At 42.4% G+C, this 19,441-nt stretch overlaps 1 protein-coding gene across 1 annotated transcript in view; it reads right to left on the bottom strand.

Annotated features, from left to right (window-relative positions):
- BUB1 (BUB1 mitotic checkpoint serine/threonine kinase) overlaps positions 1 to 19,441 on the bottom strand; it is a 47,165-nt gene that overhangs the window by 15,601 nt on the left and 12,123 nt on the right. Inside the window, exons 7-16 of the mRNA XM_074949832.1 lie at positions 12,467 to 12,516; positions 12,168 to 12,358; positions 10,792 to 10,952; positions 10,047 to 10,402; positions 6,913 to 6,971; positions 6,394 to 6,531; positions 4,814 to 4,909; positions 3,559 to 3,649; positions 3,063 to 3,144; positions 1,228 to 1,408 (exon numbers count right to left, since the gene is read on the bottom strand). Coding sequence (XP_074805933.1) covers positions 1,228 to 1,408; positions 3,063 to 3,144; positions 3,559 to 3,649; positions 4,814 to 4,909; positions 6,394 to 6,531; positions 6,913 to 6,971; positions 10,047 to 10,402; positions 10,792 to 10,952; positions 12,168 to 12,358; positions 12,467 to 12,516 — 1,405 coding nt within the window. The remainder of the gene's footprint in view (positions 1 to 1,227; positions 1,409 to 3,062; positions 3,145 to 3,558; positions 3,650 to 4,813; positions 4,910 to 6,393; positions 6,532 to 6,912; positions 6,972 to 10,046; positions 10,403 to 10,791; positions 10,953 to 12,167; positions 12,359 to 12,466; positions 12,517 to 19,441) is intronic.

Here is a 19,441-nt window from a genome sequence, read left to right as displayed (position 1 = left end):
TTGAAAAACGTTGCTGTGGACAGCATCAGAGTCCCAGAATGTTGACTGCACACTGAATCAGAGAAGCTTTTTAAATAGGCACTGAACCCATTTTGAAAAGTGTTCTGCTTCTGCTCTTGCAGTAACAAGTACAAGTCCATGGGTTTAAGTTTTCTTCATTCCAAACGTTAAAAAGTGAGAGGAACGCTTCTTCTATATTATTTAGCACAGAACGTTACTTGCAAATGTTTTTCAGCACTCGACACAACAGATGTTAATATCCTGCTGAGAGATGTTTTTAGATCCCCTCTACAGGTTTCTTGACCCCAAAACTACATCTAAAAGCCAATATCGAGGGAACATGGAAGCTGGCATCTGGACAGGGGTACAAACAGGATTCTTTGGGCAATCTCAGCTGCATTTCGAAATGTCTTTTATTCAAGTTTAAATGCAGCTCTGAATTTCTTGGCTTGCTAATGATTTTGGTAACTACAAGCTCTAAATTTTTTACCCTTTTGTTACGGACATGCTCTCACTTATTGTTTGGACAGAGTTCTTGACCCAAAGAACCTTCAATTCAGTTTAAAGACAGACAAAGACAGAACAGAGTGGAAAGACATGTGGGGAAGGGGCAGCAGTAATACAAGCTTGTATTTCCTTTAGAATGGCTGTGTGTACAATTAGTAGATACAGCTATGTTTCGTTAATGAGACCTACGATCAGTGGCAACAGGCTCAGGTCCCTGCCTGCCCAGTCAGTTGCCAGTGCTCTGTCAGCACTATGGTAGGAGCCATTCTTAAGGAGGGATTTGGAAGGTGTGGCAGCGTTAGGGTTTGAGGGAGGGCATTCCACACAAGAGAAAAAGTATGGAAGCAACCATGAAAGAGAAACAGACAAGCAAGGAACTTAAGATTTGTCTCCTATTGAAGGGAGTTTTCAGGAAACAGTAGTTTAGGAGGTTTTTAGGAACTGCTCATCAGGGAATCCTTGCAGAATGGGAAACTGCTACCTTCTCTCCCCCACCAAATTACAACTCCCAGAGGAGCTTTGCTGCTATGTAGGCTCATGCTCCCTGCTACTCTTTTTCCTGAAATTAATTAGCACCCACATACTGTAATGTTGGGGGTCATGAACTCCAAGTAGCTGCTGAGATCTGGGAAGTGATGCTGGCACAGGGCCGGTGTAAAGCAGAGGTGAATCAGATGCCATGTTCTCAAATACACATTGTTTTATAATGTAACCCTTTACCTTTGTCCTCCATGGCTTGCCATGAGTGCGCTGACAGGTAGCCAAAGGGGGTTGAAGCAAGCTGTGTAGCTCGTGCAAAGTCTCTTGTGCTGTTGGGACTGGGCGCCAGTGTTTTGTTATTACAGTGCAGAGCCCACACAGTGGAGTCATCCATCAAGAACTCTGTTGTCCGAGTTCCTTCCTACACAGAAGGATCAAGCAGTATTCACCAGGGAGCTAGTGATAAGTCTGTGATACCTGCAGTTCATGCAGGACCTCACAATGCTTTTCCAGCCAACAGTCATCGAGACCCTCAACATCTTGACACAAACGAGAGAACCAATGTATTCTGGTCCGACCTTCTCCAGGCAGAAATACAGTCTCCCCATTGCTAGCAAAAATAAGTCACCGTGGCCACCTCTGAACACTTGGACTTTGCCAAATTCCAAAGCTTAACCCAGCCCAGAGGCCAAGGAGCAGGACTAGTAAGGCACTACAGCCCCCCGACTACTCTAGTCATTGTAGTACTGAAGCACCCTCTTCCACCTCCCCACCCACACAGATGCACATTATATTCACATGCAGACCCATGCTCAGCTCCCGACCACTCAGAGGAGTGAAGCTCAGTTCTTCCAGGGACAACTTCTCTCCTCGGATTAATTTTGTTGGTCTTGGGGACTGCTGGGGAAGAAGGAAGGGGAAAGAGAGAAGAATGGAGAGAGGAGCAGAGAAAAGCTGCCAAGAATCCCTGAAGGTCAGCAGCCCGTCCTAGAAGCTCAAGGCAGAGCTGTGCAATGAGCTGCTACTGAGGGTGCAAAGGCAGCAGACTGGAGCTATGACAATTATGAGACCTATATAGGGAAAATGTCCATGCACCAAGAATTCTGATCAATAAGCTCCTCTGTCATAGGTCCCACATAGGCAGATTCAGCCCAGCAGTGTCCCCTCCAAAGCTAGTGGATTAGCTCTGAGAACACAAGAGCTATCTCTACCTATCAGATCACTGGTTTATCTAATCCAGTATTCTGACAGTGGCCAGAACACAACCTTCACAGGAAGATACAAGAAAGATTGTTGCAGACATTTAAGGAACAAGCTGCCCAGGTGGATTAGGAAGAAATCTGTCAGTGGATAGCTTACACCCAGAAGCATGAGGTTTATTTCCTTTCGTTATCCTAGCAAATGCAGCTGTGGATATTCACATTATCTGCATAATTGTTACCCCCTCTTTTGAATTCCACTGAGCACCTTAATGATCTCCTTTTTAAACCGAGAAGTCTTAATCTTCTCATTCTCTCAGTGAGATTTCCATGCCTCTGGTCATTTTTGTAGGCAGTTCCTAAGGCCAGAAAAATACTTTAAAAGTCAAAGCAGGGCTTCAATGACTAACATAAATCAGGAGGGCTTATGTCAGACACCAGCAACAGTGGACAAGGACCTGATTTTGGGATCCTTTGGCCTCCAATTCACATTTTCAGCCATGTGACATTTGAACTGGCAACATTTAATTCCACTAAATGCAACATCTCGGCCATGTGTTACCATAGTTTTCCCATTTCTAAAAACATTTCAGTAGAAGGACGTTGTGTTTATGGGATGGGGAAGTCACACTCCCGGAAACATACCCCAGGGCTTCAAGGTTTTTGCCGATGTCCAGTGACTTGCCTATGAAATTTCTAGGAGACAAAATTTAATATGCCAGGGATTCTTTGTGCAGATACAGATTAGCGATTTTGCAATGCTGGAATAGAATTGCAGATCACTACAGGTTAGCACTAAAGACAACCACTTCAAGGCCCTCCAATTCCACATTACTCTTCTAGGCTAAGCTTTGCTAGAAATAAGCATACACTTACTTTTGATTGCTCAGCACATCTGAGTAAGGGATGTTCTCCGAAGGCTCTGACCCGGGCAAGCTTGTTTTTTTGCTGTGGGAACCTAACAGAAACTGCTGTTTAGAAGTCGTTTTAGCAGAATAACCTACACAAAAGTTAAGAGGCCAGAGCTGGTATTAGCTTTCTAGAAAATTGGTCTGCAAAAGTCCGAGATACCTGTCATGGTCTCAGAAAGTAAGCTGCTCACACTTACCAGGCAAGCCACACGAGAACCATGATCACAGTAACTATGTTCAAGAAGACTTCAGCCATTTCACGGAGAAGCAGCCAAGGCCTTCTCATGTGGCATTTTCCCAATCTTTGGGAACCTTATTTCCTCTGTACACTTCCTAAATTGAAGATCTAAACTGACTGATAGTGCTAATGCAGTCATAGCAGGACTAAATGGAATGGCACTACTGACCCCGCATGGTATGCCGGAGACAAGAGATTCAATTTGTGACTATCTTCTCTTTACCTATTGTTTTCTTTTTCATTCTCATCTTCAAAAACGGAAAAAGCAGACACAACAGGGGCAGTTGCATTAGCTTTCATGCTTTTACCAGGCTCTAGAAGACAAAGAAAGAATTAAGTCAATATTGTTTCAGCTTTACCTAAAAAGCATCATAATAAATGGCTACATCCTCATCCCTCCACAATCAGAGAGCTGATGGGAATGGAAATGCTAGCTACTCCAGCATAAAGCAGTTCCAGTAGCATATTACATACGCATCCTTTAGGCAGAAGACTATTCTCAGTCCCAGGGTGGGGATGAAGCAAAAGAGCATCTCTCTCAGCCTGAGACAGCTGTAAGGGACAGACCTGATAGGTTCTAAAGAAAATCCCTGTCTGCTCTAAGAAAGGGCAAGCTAACAGGATCAGCAAGGGGTTGAGGTGGGAAGGAAGAAAAATGAAAAGCCACATGGTCCTGCCTCTTCACATCTCAGCCATCTACCTGAAGCATCCTCAGAGTTTGCACCCAGTGGAACAAATCAGTTTAGTTTTTGCTATACTAAAGACTACAGGAGTTTATTAATGGAGCTTCTTCCACTCCAAAGCCATAACTGGGCTTATTGTGCAGAGAACTGAAACCCTACTAGGAACTGAGAGCACGCTGTCTCAGAAGTACAGGACTGGAGGAAATCAGTCTCCATTCCAATCTCAGCATGCCAATGGATTGTGCTACAGCTAAATTGCCAGGTTAACTGTATAATTAATGAAGGTGTGCAGTTAGGATACTGACATTTGGCGAAGAACACTATACACATCATAGTCTAGATGCGGTCCTTCCCCGACCCAACACAAAAATGCTAAACTGACTTGCACACGAACTTCAGAGTAATGAGAGAAGGAAAAGTTAGGGTGAGGCAGACCCTTCTTCAGGCTGAAATTTTGCAGATCAGTACAGAGTATTAATTAGATCTTTTCTGGAACTGTGTTTCAAGTGCCAGAGAAATAGTTACAAAGAAGCAACAAACTATTTAAACCCAATTTAATGCACACTCTTCTACAGCATTTTGTAGGCAACATAAGTGTGCTTATACTTTTCCTAATCCTTTGCACAAGAATTTAGAGCCTTCCAGTAAATCAGATTCATGATATGAAATTCTTCAGGATTAAGCTTCTTCCATTTCCCATGCAAAGCCAAAGGACTGCTCTCCTCCCGCACCAAAACTAAATAGGGCACAAACGTTTATTTTGGGTTGCAGTGTGATTGTGGATAAAATACATACCACTTTTTCTACAATAGGCCTCAAATTTCTCCTCATTTTCTTGAAGAGAAGACATTTCAGGCAGGATAGGTGTCTGAAACATGTCCATTAAAAATCCTAACAAGAGAAAATAAACACGTCAAAACAGCTGCAGAAGCACATTTCAAAAGTTATAGGATTTTTCATTATGGACAAAAGTCAAAGGTAAGAAAGAGAGCACTAATCATTGGACTGTCTTTCTGGACTCTGTATTTAAACACCTTCAGCAGGTGTTGAACAAAACAACAAATAATGGAAACAAGAGTGGACTTTTATATCTTATTGAGTACCATGAAGTTACTTAGTGTTTCAATGAGGCTTAAAGTATAGTTAATAGTTTTATTTCCTAGTGGATCCCTCCAATACCTGAAGAGATGAAGACATTTCGAGCCAATGAACAATTTTCATTTCTCTGAGATATATATAATTTGAATTAAACTGCAGTCAGTTTTTTGGTCAGTGGTTAAGATCTTTAATATTGAAAGACAAAAACTGGTGACAAGTAAGTTTTCAAAGGGATACAGTGGGATCAGGATTGTATTGCTCTACGTATGACAAGAGGCTGATCAGTATTTCTGTATTTCCTTGTTTACTGCTTATAAATATTTATATTTAATGTCTGGGAGGAGAGGACCACAGGGGTGAACGAGAAGAATAGTCTACAGTATGAACACAGAAGGAAGCAGGCCAAAGAAACAGCAAAGAGTTGGGAGAGATTGGTACCAACTGCTTTATATAGGGGCCTGGCCTGAATCCTAGTGAGTGGATAGGACTTGGTTCCCCTATTAAACCCAACAAGAGGGTTTATTAAGACCTTGAGTAAGTGAACCATACTCAGTGACCAAGAGCTGCATGGCCTAGCTACGAAGGCTGGCCTCCTGAGGCACTGGACCTTTCAGCACCCTGAAAGGGGACAGGACTACCAACAACCCAGCCAGAGGGCTAAGGTTGTGACAAAGAACCAAGAAGCGAGCTAGACAGCCAATGCTCCACCAGAGATTGATAAAAATGGAGGCACACTTGCTGTTGTCCAGTTTTGTCACAAGGAGCTGCTGAAGACCAAAATTGACCATTTACACAGCTAAATTGTCCATTCCTTAGCTCTCCACTATACCAGTCTGTTATAGTTCCTCTTGACTTGGAAACAGAAACTGCTTGGCAACAGCATTAGACACAAAGGATCTCAGGCTTTGCTTCAGACAGAACCACAGCAGGATAACAACAGTAATTTAGATCCAGAGAAAGGTTCTGTTAAGATCATGGGCATTTCTTTCAGTACTTAGGCTGCTCAGGAAGTGGAGAGCTTTGTACCATCCCCCAACACAAAACATTAAAAAGGGACACATCGTGTTGTTCCAGATCATCCAACCCATTCCAAATGGGAAAGAATTCATATTGTGCTAGTAGTCTTATGGTTCCCCTTTGCCAGCGAAGGCATGGGTATCCTAAACCCAGGTTCTAGTAAGTAGCTTTGTTTTTAAGAGGCTATCGTGCAATCTTGGCTCCACTGGAGTCTATGACAAAAGAGCCGGTGGAGCTAGGATTTTACCCCACATACTTACCCAGTGCTTCTTTAGTATGAACAGTGGGTGAGGGCTGCACTTTGAACGGAGTTGCCTGCATCACTCCTCCCAGTGAGGAGTTCGGGGTGGCTTGAGAAGCATTTCCAAAGCTGACAGAAGCATTTCCAATTCTAGGTCCTAAAAACAGAAGAGTTTAAACAACTTTTGAATATGTCAAAGCAGATTCTGGAACCTATCATTTTCCATGGTTTGGTGGTAAGCACCAGTGTTCCTATACTATTTAGTGCAACTAGCACTATGATCTGCAGACACAAAGATTGGAGTACAATGCTGTTCTATGCATGTCGATCAATTAAACTTGTCTCAAGTGCATACAGTGGCATTATATATAGCTGCAACATAAACTGACCTCTAAATATCTATATTAAATATTGGTAACTTTCAAGTAAGAAGACTTGACTCATTGACACAGGAAGAGCTGCATTGTATGCATCCCCAGGCAGAATAAATAAGACACATACAATGGGATCACTGTTTTTGAAACTGCTCAGTAATTACCTTCTTTCATCTCTGTGCAGTGATCTAATTTGAGACCAGGACTGCTCACATTTGAGTGCCTTCAAAGGAAAGGGTAAGAGTGTTAGTCTGAGAGGGGTTAAAAAAACCACCCCTCTTTAAATGTATTCTAGTTTCATTTCAGACACTTCCAGTAACACACTTCAGCTTTTTGAGCATCATCTCTCCCAGCTTGCGTCAAATAAAAGATGTTTGTCTTTCCCTGAGGAGAGTTTCTGATCAATAAGAATTGTAGTGGTTTCATGATGGGCTGTTCCCAGACAGTGATATCCCCATGCTTGCACTATAACTGCACTTTCTTTTGGAAAGCTGCAGTCAAACAAGTAGATCCCCATAGCCAGTGGCTCTCGACCTTTCCAGATTACTGTACAGTACCCCTTTTCAAGAGTCTGATTTGTCTTGTGTACCCCCAAGTTTCACCTCACTTAAAAACTTACAAAATCAGACATAAAAATACAAAGGTTTCACAGCACACCATTACTGAAAAATTGCTTACTTTCTCAATTTACCATATAATTATAAATCAATTAGAGTATAAATATTGTACTTGCATTTCAGTGTATAGTATACAGAGCAGTATAAACAAATCATTATCTATGAAACTAGTTTGTACTGACTTCACTAGTGCTTTTTATGTAGCCCATTATAAAACTACTAGGCAAATATCTAGATGAGTTGATGTACCCTCTGGAAGACCTCTGCGTACCCCCAGGGTTGAGAACTACTGCCCTAAACTGCAACACTGTTATGGGATGGATTCAGAAGGGTAAATGTAAGCAGCTGGTATAAACAAGTAACTTAAAAGCTGAAAATATAGAAGTTGTAATATTAACAAAGCAATTAACACGGAGGATTTAAGAAAGCAAGAAGTGTCTTCTCAATCTTAGAAAACAAAAAAAGTCTTCTTCATTGCAACCCATAGAGCACATCTGGGTAATACTAGCAGCCTCCTTCAGCAAGGCTCAGCATTTGCAATGCTAGAAGCCCCGGGGCAGTCTGGGTACCGCAAGAAGGAAAAGCAGGGTGTGCTTACAAAACAGCAGTGTGATGCACTGGAAGCAGTGGAGCTAGTCATTACAGTCTTACTAAAAAAACCTGGAAATATGCAATATTCTGCTTAAGACTGATGTTTACAAAGTTGTCAGTTTCAAAACACTGGCCCACTTGAAGTTTTGATTTGGGTTTTGCAAATGTTCTCTAGAATTTGGTCCAGCAGTTCATTTTAATAGCTATTACTATATTTGAAATGTCTTACAATGATGCCTAGTATTGGAATCATAAGTCACAAAATATAGGTAATAAACTCAGAGTCCCATAAATCCTAAATAGAGGGAATGTTCCCTACAGATTTCTAGCACGCCTACTAATGGGCTCAAAGTCTACAAAGAAGTTGGAGAATTCATTTAGTTCATTCTTTCAGTGGGTACAACTAAAATTCCAAGGCCAGAAGGGACCAGTGTTATCATCTAATCTGACTTCCTGTGTAACACAGGCCATGGAACTTCCTCAAAACAATTCCTAGAGCAACATCCAATCTTCATGTAAAAATTGTTAATGCTGGAGAATCCACCATGACCTTGGGTAAATTGTTCCACTGGTTAATTACTCTTACTGTTAAATTTATGCCTCATTTCAGTCTGATCTGGATGCCTTGTGGTGGAATCTTCATCCTTAGAGGTTTTTAAGGTCAGGCTTGACAAAGCCCTGGCTGGGATGATTTAATTGGGGTTGGTCCTGCTTTGAGCAGGGGGTTGGACTAGATGACCTCCTGAGGTCTCTTCCAACCCTAATCTTCTATGATTCTAAGGCATTTTGATGCCTTATGGGAGTGTGACCAGTTATTAAGCTTTGCTAGATGTAGCTTGAATCCAACGACAATTCTGCAATATGGTTAGGTTCAGTCTGTCACCATCCCATGCAAGTCTTTCTAATTTTCCTCTTTGCATTGTAGTGTGCCACCTTACTTCTCCAGCTCATTTCTTCCTTCTTCTTCTAACTCAGTTGCACACTTAAGCTTCTACTCACAGCTACATGAGCCAATAAAAAGAAAAAAGAAAAGGAGTACTTGTGGCACCTTAGAGACTAACCAGTTTATTTGAGCATGAGCTTTCGTGAGCTACAGCTCACTTCATCGGATGCATAGCATATCGTGGAAACTGCAGAAGACATTATATACACACAGAGACCATGAAACAAAACAGCTGTTAGCAGCAGGACAGTGGGGTGGGAGGAAGTTTTGTTTCATGGTCTCTGTGTGTATATAATGTCTTCTGCAGTTTCCACGATATGCTATGCATCCGATGAAGTGAGCTGTAGCTCACGAAAGCTCATGCTCAAATAAACTGGTTAGTCTCTAAGGTGCCACAAGTACTCCTTTTCTTTTTTCTTTTTACGAATACAGACTAACACGGCTGTTAAAATGAGCCAATAATTAATTCTTTGACATACCATAAGTGAAGGCAGGATTGTGAGAACAGTGGAGGTTTTTCCCCCCTCAGAGCGGCACAGCAGAAGGAGAGCATTCCTTATTCACCCAGCTTGTCCCTATTTGCCCCCAAAATGGTGTATTTTAGACAAGCTAGGGATATTGGGGCTGAATAATTAGTTAAAGTTGTACTTGAAGATTACTTTAGCACTTTGATTACCACAACTTAGATACAGACCGTGGCAGAGAGGAAGTAGAAGTAGTACTTCAAGTTAAAGTTGAGACTTGGAAGAGTTAGATATTTCAATGACTATATTATACATATTAGCAGAATTTCATTTTCTAAAATGATCCCTATAAAGCATTCGTGTCACAGTTTTCTATCCTTGAGATATACTTTGTAGTAATATTCAGTATTGGGGGTATTAGCTCCACAAAAAGAATCCTCACTAGGGAGTTTGGGTGAGATGTGTGACAAGAAGTTTGGGTTATAAAAGAGGCCAATTGGATATTTAACACTTAATTCAGACCAGCTGATTTCCTTTAGAGCCATCAATAGTTTCACACTAGCTGCAGAGAGTTTCAACCTATCAAGGATAGGAGCAAAATACACAGCTAAAGTAATGTAGTCTAATTATAAAGAGTCTGAGCAACATCTGAAGCAAGAATTAGAAAGGCCATTTGTACTTACTGCTGTCCATCAGAGTGGCCATGACTGAAGGCGGAATGTTCCTGAATAGGCTGAGAAACAGCATCACGACTCTTGAGCTCAAGTTGTAATAGAGTATTCTGGAGTTCTCCAAGATCTAGTTTAGCTTCGCCTGTGACCTTTTCATATGTTACCATTGATAGAGACTCTGACACAGACTGATGGCTAGCAGCTTCAACAGGCTGTGATACAGAAGTATCTGCTGTTGAAGTACTTGCTGCAGCCCTTGACTGCAGCTGGTCTGGCCCCAGGCTCCATAAGGTTTGCAGATTTGTCGCCTGAGAAGGTGCTGTCCAATCTTGCTGTAGAGCAGGAATTGGTTTCACACATGGATCAACCTTTGCAAGAAAAAAAAACAAACAAACATACATACATACAGGCAAACTCTTGTATCATTGCTAAACTGCTCTTGTAGCCATCCAGAAACAAAAAAGTAATCAGTCTTACCATACAAAGGTAACTTTCACGTGTAGATAAAAATAAACCCTTGGTGGTCTAAGTAGGCTTTTGGTTTAATAGTTACAAAAAACATTTTTAAAATTGCATATTGAAAGCCATGTCAGACAAATACAAAACAGTAAAATAGGTAGGTCAGTGAATCTTGATTTCCAAGTTAAATTAGCAAAACATGTGGGTTAAAGCTAGACACCCAAGTTAGACGTAGCAAGAAAGATAAACTTTACTACTTGATACAAAAGTGCTGGTGCTGATCACAGTATATACTTACCACCATTCTATCTGGAACAGACGGTAGCATGGATGCCTCTTCCAGCTTAGCCTCTGGATAGTCTTTGGTCAGCTGACTGAGCTGTTCCAGCTTCTGCTGCAAGAACTGCATTTCAAGGATGGCAGATTCTTTTCTCTTTGCATAATCCCTCTCTTCTTTTTCTGAAGGTGGTAAGACCATAATAAGAAAAACAGGCAATGAATGTCCATTTAGGCTTTTCTCTCCCCACCTCAGATATGAGGTGCTTTAGTTTAAATAAAATACAGATATATAAAAAGCTGTTACAATTTAGGTTGCTACAGGCAAATAATGTGTTCAAAACTAAATTAATCAGGAAATAGAAATAAAACCATACAGCTACATACATCAGCTTCTCACACTCCCACCAGCCCTACTATGAGCTAGTCAACAGTAGACAACCAGTGTCACAGAACTCTATCTTCTCGGGGTAAATGTTTGTGTTGGGTGACTGTTTCCTTGCTTGTGATTTTATTTAGGCGTTTTCCCTTTTGGGGTTCTGTATTTCTCTAAAATTGATTTATGAACTATGTTCGTTGCATGGTTTGTAGAGTAGTTATTGTTTGCTAGGCAAAAGGTACAGTACATTTGTGTGTTTTGCATGGCAGAAGGAAGAATTAAGGTTGTCGGGGTGTCGCTTCCATTACTGTCATTGAGCACGGATTTGTTTACGATAAGGATGGCGAAGGTGTGAGATGATCTATGCAGTTGTATGACTTTTCTGGTGCTGAGCGGAATTTGTTCTTAATTTTCAATTTAAAAAGGGAAATTAAAATATTTTAAAATGGACCTGTGAGAAATGTAGAGAGAGAGAGTCAAGTTTAAAGATGTCTACAATTCCTCCTGGCTCCCTTCACTATCTCCAGTAAATCTGGGAAAGTCAAGCCTCCTGTGGTTTGTAAGAAGAAGGTAATCAGCTGCTAGACCAATAGGCTGCTCTTGGACCCTCAAATGCCACTCCTTCCACCCCTCAGGGGAGAAGGGAGAGAGCGTGCTGTACTATATTGGAAAGACGGGTTTGAGAAGATTGACTGGACACTGCCACTGAAGTCAGTTTAGGGAATCCTGGATTTTACCCTAGTCCCATTCTCTTGCTCTCTTATCAGGTGGGCTGAATGGCACTGCCTCCCAGAAAGTTCCTCCAGTCACAGAAGGAATTCATCTGACACATTCACTGATGTTTACAGGGTCCCATGTATGCCTTTTCTACTCTTTGGACAGGAGAGGGGATGCCAGATTTGGCCTAGGGAGTGTATGCAGGCCTCTAAATAGGGTCAGCGATGAAGAGTTACTTTAACCAACTAGTTTTCCCTGGAGATAAGGACAAGGACATTTCTGAAGGGAAGTAGATAGAGTACCCCATTCTTTTTGTCGTCTCAATCTTTCTTGTTTTCGGTAAACAATCTTCGCTCTCACTTCCTCAAATGAAAGCTCTGAGCCTTCACAGATGAGCATACTTTTATTGTACATCGCCACTTGCTCAAATTCACTGGAGGTCGAAGATAGCTTTGGAAGAACTGCTGACTTTGAAATGTAGGTAAGATACTCTCTGTGGAGAAAAAAGTGTGAAAGATGCATTCAAGTTCACTATCAAGGACTGATTATTTTTTAAAGCACATTTGTCTAGCACACTTGAGTGTGTATTAGTGCTACTTACACTTTTCCTGCTCCATCCTGAGAAGACTGAGCTGCAGAAAGATTTGGATCCTAAAAAGGTAGAAAGAAGCTTTGAGAGCCTAGTCTTAAAATGTCCACCTATTTTGTTCAGGCAAGAATTCAGGAAATCCACTTTTTCACTGTTGAACACTTTGTGATGCCCAGAATATAAAATCTGAAAGATGTAAGACATATTGATCTCCCCACCTTCCCAAGCTACAAATTTTGATGACTCTGAGCTAGTTGAAGACCCATAACAGACATAGGTAGAGCTATAAAATTAGCCATGTTATTAAACCAATGCCAGCTATTAAGGGTTTCATTCCATCAATGAATGGACAGCATGATACCTAGAAAACGGACTCATGGTTTGTTCCCCTCACCAGACCCTCAAGTTTGATTAGTAACCTTAGTTTAAAGTGAGGGACTTGTGGGGCCAGCAGAAGCCTCCTCAGTCTCTTCTCCTCAATCCTTTAATCTCAAATCTCACTCTTTTATCTTGTTTACCTCTCACTGCCCCAATGTGGTAGTGTGATGGCTTCCTCATCCCCTCCCTACAGTGGAGAGGCACATGGGTCTGACAGAGCAGAGGATTGCCACTGCACAGCTTCTCCTCTATATTAATACACTCAGGGTTCTACATCACACCACAGTCTTCCAGCCAGACAGGGTTCCTTTTTAGAACCAGTCAACTCTGGTCCTATGAGACATGAAGGTCATTATCAAGTGATGTGAGACAGTGATGATTGACCACACTACCATTATTCCTTCCTGTTGAGAGAGGACCCCCGCACCTACACTGGCCTCAGAGATTTACCATGTTGCAAAATTTAGTCTCCAGTGCCATTCACAACCACTACACCATGCTGCCATTTACGACAATGGAGTTCAACACAAAGTAGTCCATAGCTTTTCACTTCAGGTGGAAGCAAGCCATCTTTTAACCATGTTCCCATCCTGAACCATTGAAGTGCAAGAGTATAGCATGATTGAGCTGAACAGTGTATCCAATTTATATGCAAATCTAGAGGTTTCTTTCTTGGAGACTGCGTGTAGTATAACCAGAGCCCCCCCACAATAGGGATGAAACCTCAGTTATGTTATAACGGTCTAGCTGACAAGTGTGGATAGGCCAAGACAATTCCAATACTGATTAGCTATAACTATGCAGAACTTCATTAAATGGAACAAACAAACAAAACAAAACCAAACTGAGTTAACAGTTAAGATTGCCAAGTGGTATTTCATACCCTTCCAGAACGTCAAGTTAGCAAACCTCAAATAGGTGAAATCCAGGAAATACAGACTTAAGGTATACACCCACAGCCCCCATGGAATTGGCAATAGCCATTGGGACTTATCTCTGTGAACTCTAGCAGCTTTCCCTGTTAGGTGTAGCTGTATCAAATGGTGGATGGATTAATCAGAGCAGCTTGGAAGAGCTGTGATTGTGATATGAGACAAAGTGGGGGGCTGTAGCTCTCCGGGGGCATTTGTTACTCCTGGGGGAATTTTGCAGAAATTAACATTGTGCACACAGAATATCCTTTCCCCCCACAGAAATGGGCTGCAGTGCTGTTGGCCGCCACTAGGGGCTGCTGGGCCCGGCAGAGCTCAATTCATACATAGAAGACATTGTAGGGAAGATGGGGAGAGAGCGAGGGGGTTCCTAGCAGCTGCAGTTCACAGCACACCCTGAGGGAAGGAGACGGCAGCACGCAGCAAACTCCATGCAACCGAGGGACCAAGCATCAAGCAGTTTCTCCCTCTGGATCCCTGGGCTCTGGGAGAGGGTGTCTGGTCTGGGGGACAACGGCTGAGCTCAGGGGGTGGGAAAGAAGAGGCAGGTATCTGGGCAAGGGGGGCTCCACAGCTGGGCTTGGGCGGTGGGGAGGGGGTGCAGGTATCTGGGCTGGGCCCCCCCCACACACACAACTGGGCTCTCGGGGGCAGGGATTTTGGGTGTATTGGTGGGGGGGGCCACTATGGTTGGGCTCTAGGGGGGGAGGGGTTGTGGGTGTCTGGCCCCCCGACTAGTCTTGGGGAGGAGGGGGCAGAGAAACAGGAACTGGGTAGTCATAGTGGTTTCTTTAAAACTCTACTCTTGGGGGAATTTTTGTGTGTGTCTGTATTGTTACAGACATACTTGCTGACAGGTATTTTGAAATAAATTACCAAAATAATTGAAACTGGTGTGATTATGTAGTGTTATTTTGACAAATAAAATTTGCAGAATTTCACAGATTTTTTTTTTTTTGTGCAGAATGCCCTCAGGAGTAATATATGAGGGCCTCCCTCTGAGCCCTGTGTGTGGGAGAGATCAAAGGAAAAAGAGGTGCATGCATACCTTGAGAGATCCAGTACACTTCATTTTAGTGCAGTGTTGTGTAGGATGTGTCACTAGCAAGGTACAGGTGACTTCTTGCCATGGACTGTCAGCAATTAGGCGGGAGATGAGTGTGACCTGCACTTAGCCAACGCCACAGACAGAACACCACATCTACTAAGTTTTAAACCGCTGTTACAAATCCTTCCCCCTTATACACCATTTAACACTATACTTTCACTTACCCTTCCCCAAACTCAATGAAGGGCAGGTTTAGGTAACGTCTGTTCAGACCATTGCAAAGGCAGAGTATGAGTATGTTTTACGAGCATAATGGGGCACTGCTCAAAGAGGCCATGAGTGTGCACCTTAATTCTCTATTTCCTGGTTTTCACAAGTTTGAATTTGCTGAACTTGACATCCTGGAAGGACACAAAATACCACCAGGCAACCTTAACTCTGTGTTAACAAAGAATTTTTGTCATTTAGTTTCGCCCGCGCTTTTTTTTTTAAAAACTGAAAGTAACGTCAGTAGGAGTCGGTGGTCATTTAGGCAGGTGTAATCATCATGTAAGTGTGCACTTCAGATGCTCCTGTGGCCAGGTAATGATATTACCTGACTCTTACATAGCACTTTGCATCAGTAGATCTCAAGGAGAGAAACCTTATGCACAACGTACCAATGGGGGAAACTGAGGCACACAGAGGTTAAAATGCCTTGGCCAAAGTCATCCCACAGGTCAGTGGCCGAGCCAGAAATAGAGCCCAGGTTTGCTGAGTCCCAGACCGCTGTTCTCTCCACTAGACCACACAGCTGCTATGTGCTTGCTACATACCACCCTCGATTTCACACAGTATGTTACTTAGCTTCACACTCGGAGGAGCAGGACTTCCCCAGATCCTGGCATACATGGGGGGCACGGAGAAGGGCTCAGACCTCCACAGATGGACTGACCCCCCAGATTCCAACACACACTACGGGGGCAAGCTGAGTGGCTCAGACACCCCCAAAGGAACATATCTCCTCAGATCCCAGCTCATAGAAGAGGATGGGGAGGAGGGGTCAGACCCTCCTAGAGAAGCTGGGATCCAGAGATTCTTGCACACAAGACAAGTATATAGGCTTGAACAAATGCCCCGTCCCTGTTCTTCCGCAGTCCCATAGGACTCACCTAGCTCCCAGTGACCCCCACCTCCCAGTCTACCTTACCCCCATCCCCTGCTCCTCACTAGACACACCCACTCACTCTCCTATTCATCCATCCCCAATTAACCACCTCCCCTCCCTGCATCCCAAACCCTCTCCTCATATTCCCACCTACTCTTCCACCCCAGGCATCCTCCCATCCCAGCATTGGCATGTGTAATTTATTCTCTCTTCAAAAATAGTTTCAGGGCCTTCTGAATAGTCTGCTGTACTCAGATTACCTTTCCCCATGTAAACAAAACCTTTTGATAGAAGCAGATTGGAGGAACATGTCTTTTTTTTTTTAATTTAAGATTTGTGCCAACAATTGGATTTGAACTTTCAGCGCCCAAGTGGTGCACAGGTCCAATTGCTGCAATGTTCTCCCTTGAGTCACTCAGGTCCCATGAGGTGTAACTAGCTTTCAAACCCTTTAGCCACCCTCTGCATGCACTCAATATAATCCAGTAGGTTCACAAGGTTTAGAACTACTTAGGCCCCCACTCACCCGGAGAACTAAACTAATCCTCCATTTAGTGTTGTAATCTGATTTTCCCCACAGGGTTGGTGAGTGGCATTTACACTGTTGGGGTAACTCAAGCACTTGAGACCAAGGTGTGATGATGGTTGCTCTGGTTTGATCTCTGTGTGCAAAAGAAGGTTGCAAAAAATGTCAACCTTTAGAAAAACTGGGGTTTTTTTGTGGGGGGTGAAGCTGTATCTCAGGTACTCCTTGGTCAAATGGCCCCAAATTTGGATCACTGACCTAATTCCACACCCCCATAAGGCACACTGAACTCAAAGACAATCTGTATAACCATGTGGATTTTAGGGCACTTGGAAGATCTGAGCATTAAACAGAAAGCTGGTCTTGACCTTAACTACAGCAGAGCTTGTGCTCCACTACAATACTATACAAAGCAAGAGTACTTTGTGGTTGGGCTGAAGTTTCAATTCCCTGCGCTGAATTGGAATCACAACCTGCCCTGTCCAAGTCATTAGTTAAGAATCATAGAGAGGGTGGGATTCACAAGGGAGACTTTGGCACTGCACCACTTACGTCTACACTATCCCAGCATAACAATGGTGCCATATCTATACTTGCAGAACCCTATAATGCAGATGTAATGCTACACAGACAGAAGGAGTTTTTCAGTGACTGTAGGAACACCACCTCCCTGTACAATGTCAGGTCAACAGGAAGCATTCTTCTGTCAAGCTAGCTATTTTTACACAGGGAATCAGGTTGTGACAGCTACCTTGCTCAGGGGGGTTGGATTTTTCCCACCCCTGAGCACTGTAGCTATGTCAATCTAAATGTAAGTGCAGACCAGACCTTAGTGTAATTCACAACCCCAAAGTTAGGCACCCAGGCTCCCTACACAATGCATGGGAAGAGTCAGGTGCCTAAGAATGGGATTCATAAGAGCCAGCATACTGAGCACGGGGAGCTGGTTAAGCTAGTTAATAGTAAATGTTGAAGAGAGGGGTGGGGCCTAAGCCCCACCTCTCAAAGAGAGCTGAGTACCTAACTCCACTTGAGATTCTATCAGGAACCTTCTTAGTCTGGGAACATATGTAATTCCATGGGCTGGTTAATGATAGAAAGGTAAGGAAGGTATCATTTGATTCGTAAAAATCTACAGAATCATAATTTGATCAATGGTGTGCCCCTCTGTGCAATCGCGGGAAGAAGGGGTAACTCAGGGAGTACTTGCTGCCTCCAGGCCCCAGTTGCCAGGTCCTCCACCAATGGGTGGAAATTTTGATGTGACAAATGGGTCAAGCTGGGTATCACATGAAAGCTCGTTTCTAAGTTTTCAAATATACTGATTTCAGTTACACAGAATACAAAGTGTACAGTGCTCACTTTATATTTTTTTATTACTATTTTACCATTTTTAGAGTGCAAATATTTGTATTTTTCAATTCACCTCATACAAGTACTGTAATGCACTCTCTTTATTGCAAAAGTGCAACTTACAAATGTAAGAGGTTTTTTATACAACTGCACTCAAAAACAAAACCATGTAAAACTTTAGCGCCTACAAGTCCACTCAGTCCTACTTCTTGTTCAGCCAAAAAGTTTGTTTATATTTACGGGAGATAATGCTACCCGCTTCTTATTTACAATGTCACATGAAATTTAAAACAGGTGTTCGCATGGCACTTTTGTAGCTGGCGTGGCAAGATATTCATTGTGCCAGATACTCTAAAAATTCACATGCCCCTTCATGCTTTGGCCGCTATTCTAGAGGACATTCTTCCATGCTGATGACGCTCATCAAAAAAAAATAATGCATTCATTAAATTTGTGACTGAACTCCTTTGGGGAGAATTGTATGTCTCCTGCTCTGTTTTACCCACATTCTGCCATATATTTCATATTATAGCAGGCTTGGATGATAACCCAGCACATGTTGTTCGTTTAAAGAACACTTTCACTGCAGATTTGACAAAACACAAAGAAGGTGAGATAGTATTTCAATTCACCGAATTGAGATTTCTAAAGATAGCTACAGCACTCAACCCAAGGTTTAAGAATCTAAAGTGCCTTCCAAAATCTGAGAGGGACAAAGGTGTGGCGCATGCTTTCAGAAGTCTTAAAAGAGCAACACTCAAATGCAGAAACTACAGAACCTGAACCACCAAACAAGAAAAATCAACCTTCTGCTAGTGGCATCTGATTCAGATAATGAAAATGAACATGCATTGGTCTGCAGTGCTTTGGATTGTTGTCGAGCAGAACCCGTGATAGGCATGGATGCTCATCCTGTGGAATGGCGGCCGAAGCAATTGGCTGAACAAGAAGTAGGACTGAGTGGACTTGTAGGCTCTAAAGTTTTACATGGTTTTGTTTAAGTGCATTTTTTTTTGGTACATAATTCTACATTTTGTAAGTTCAACTTTCATGATAAAGAGATTGCATTACAGTACTTGTATTAGGTAAATTGAAATACTATTTCTTTTGTTTCTTTTTTTTTTTTTACACTGCAAATATTTGTAATCAAAAATATAAAGTGAGAATACACTTTGTATTCTGTGTTGTAATTGAAATGAATGTATTTGAAAATGTGGAAAACATCCAAAAATATTTAAATAAATGGTATTCTATTACTGTTTAACAGCATGATTTTTTTTTTTAAATTGCTTGACAGCCCTACTTATCAGCTTTGTTTATTATGCCAGAAAGTTGTAATGAGGCACAGGTTAAGACATCAGCATGCCACCAGCAGTTCCTGGAATCCATGCACAAACGCTATGCACATCCTTAACAATTAAATTACACTGGGATTGTAATTATATCAAAATCCTTTTACTTTGGTCATCGTTCTTAGGCATCAACTGGGGAGACAGAGTACCAATTAGTAGCTGAATCTTTGGAGAATACTTGGTGGTGCCTTACGTGCTATAAGACCTGCACCCATAAACTGAATCAGACAAGATTGGAGAGGAAGATGCTG

The sequence above is a fragment of the Natator depressus genome, chromosome 3, assembly GCF_965152275.1.
Source record: "Natator depressus isolate rNatDep1 chromosome 3, rNatDep2.hap1, whole genome shotgun sequence".
NCBI classification, from domain to species: Eukaryota; Metazoa; Chordata; order Testudines; family Cheloniidae; genus Natator; species Natator depressus.
The sequence above is the reverse complement of the archived record's forward strand: the minus strand, read 5'-3'. Positions and strand labels throughout refer to the sequence as shown.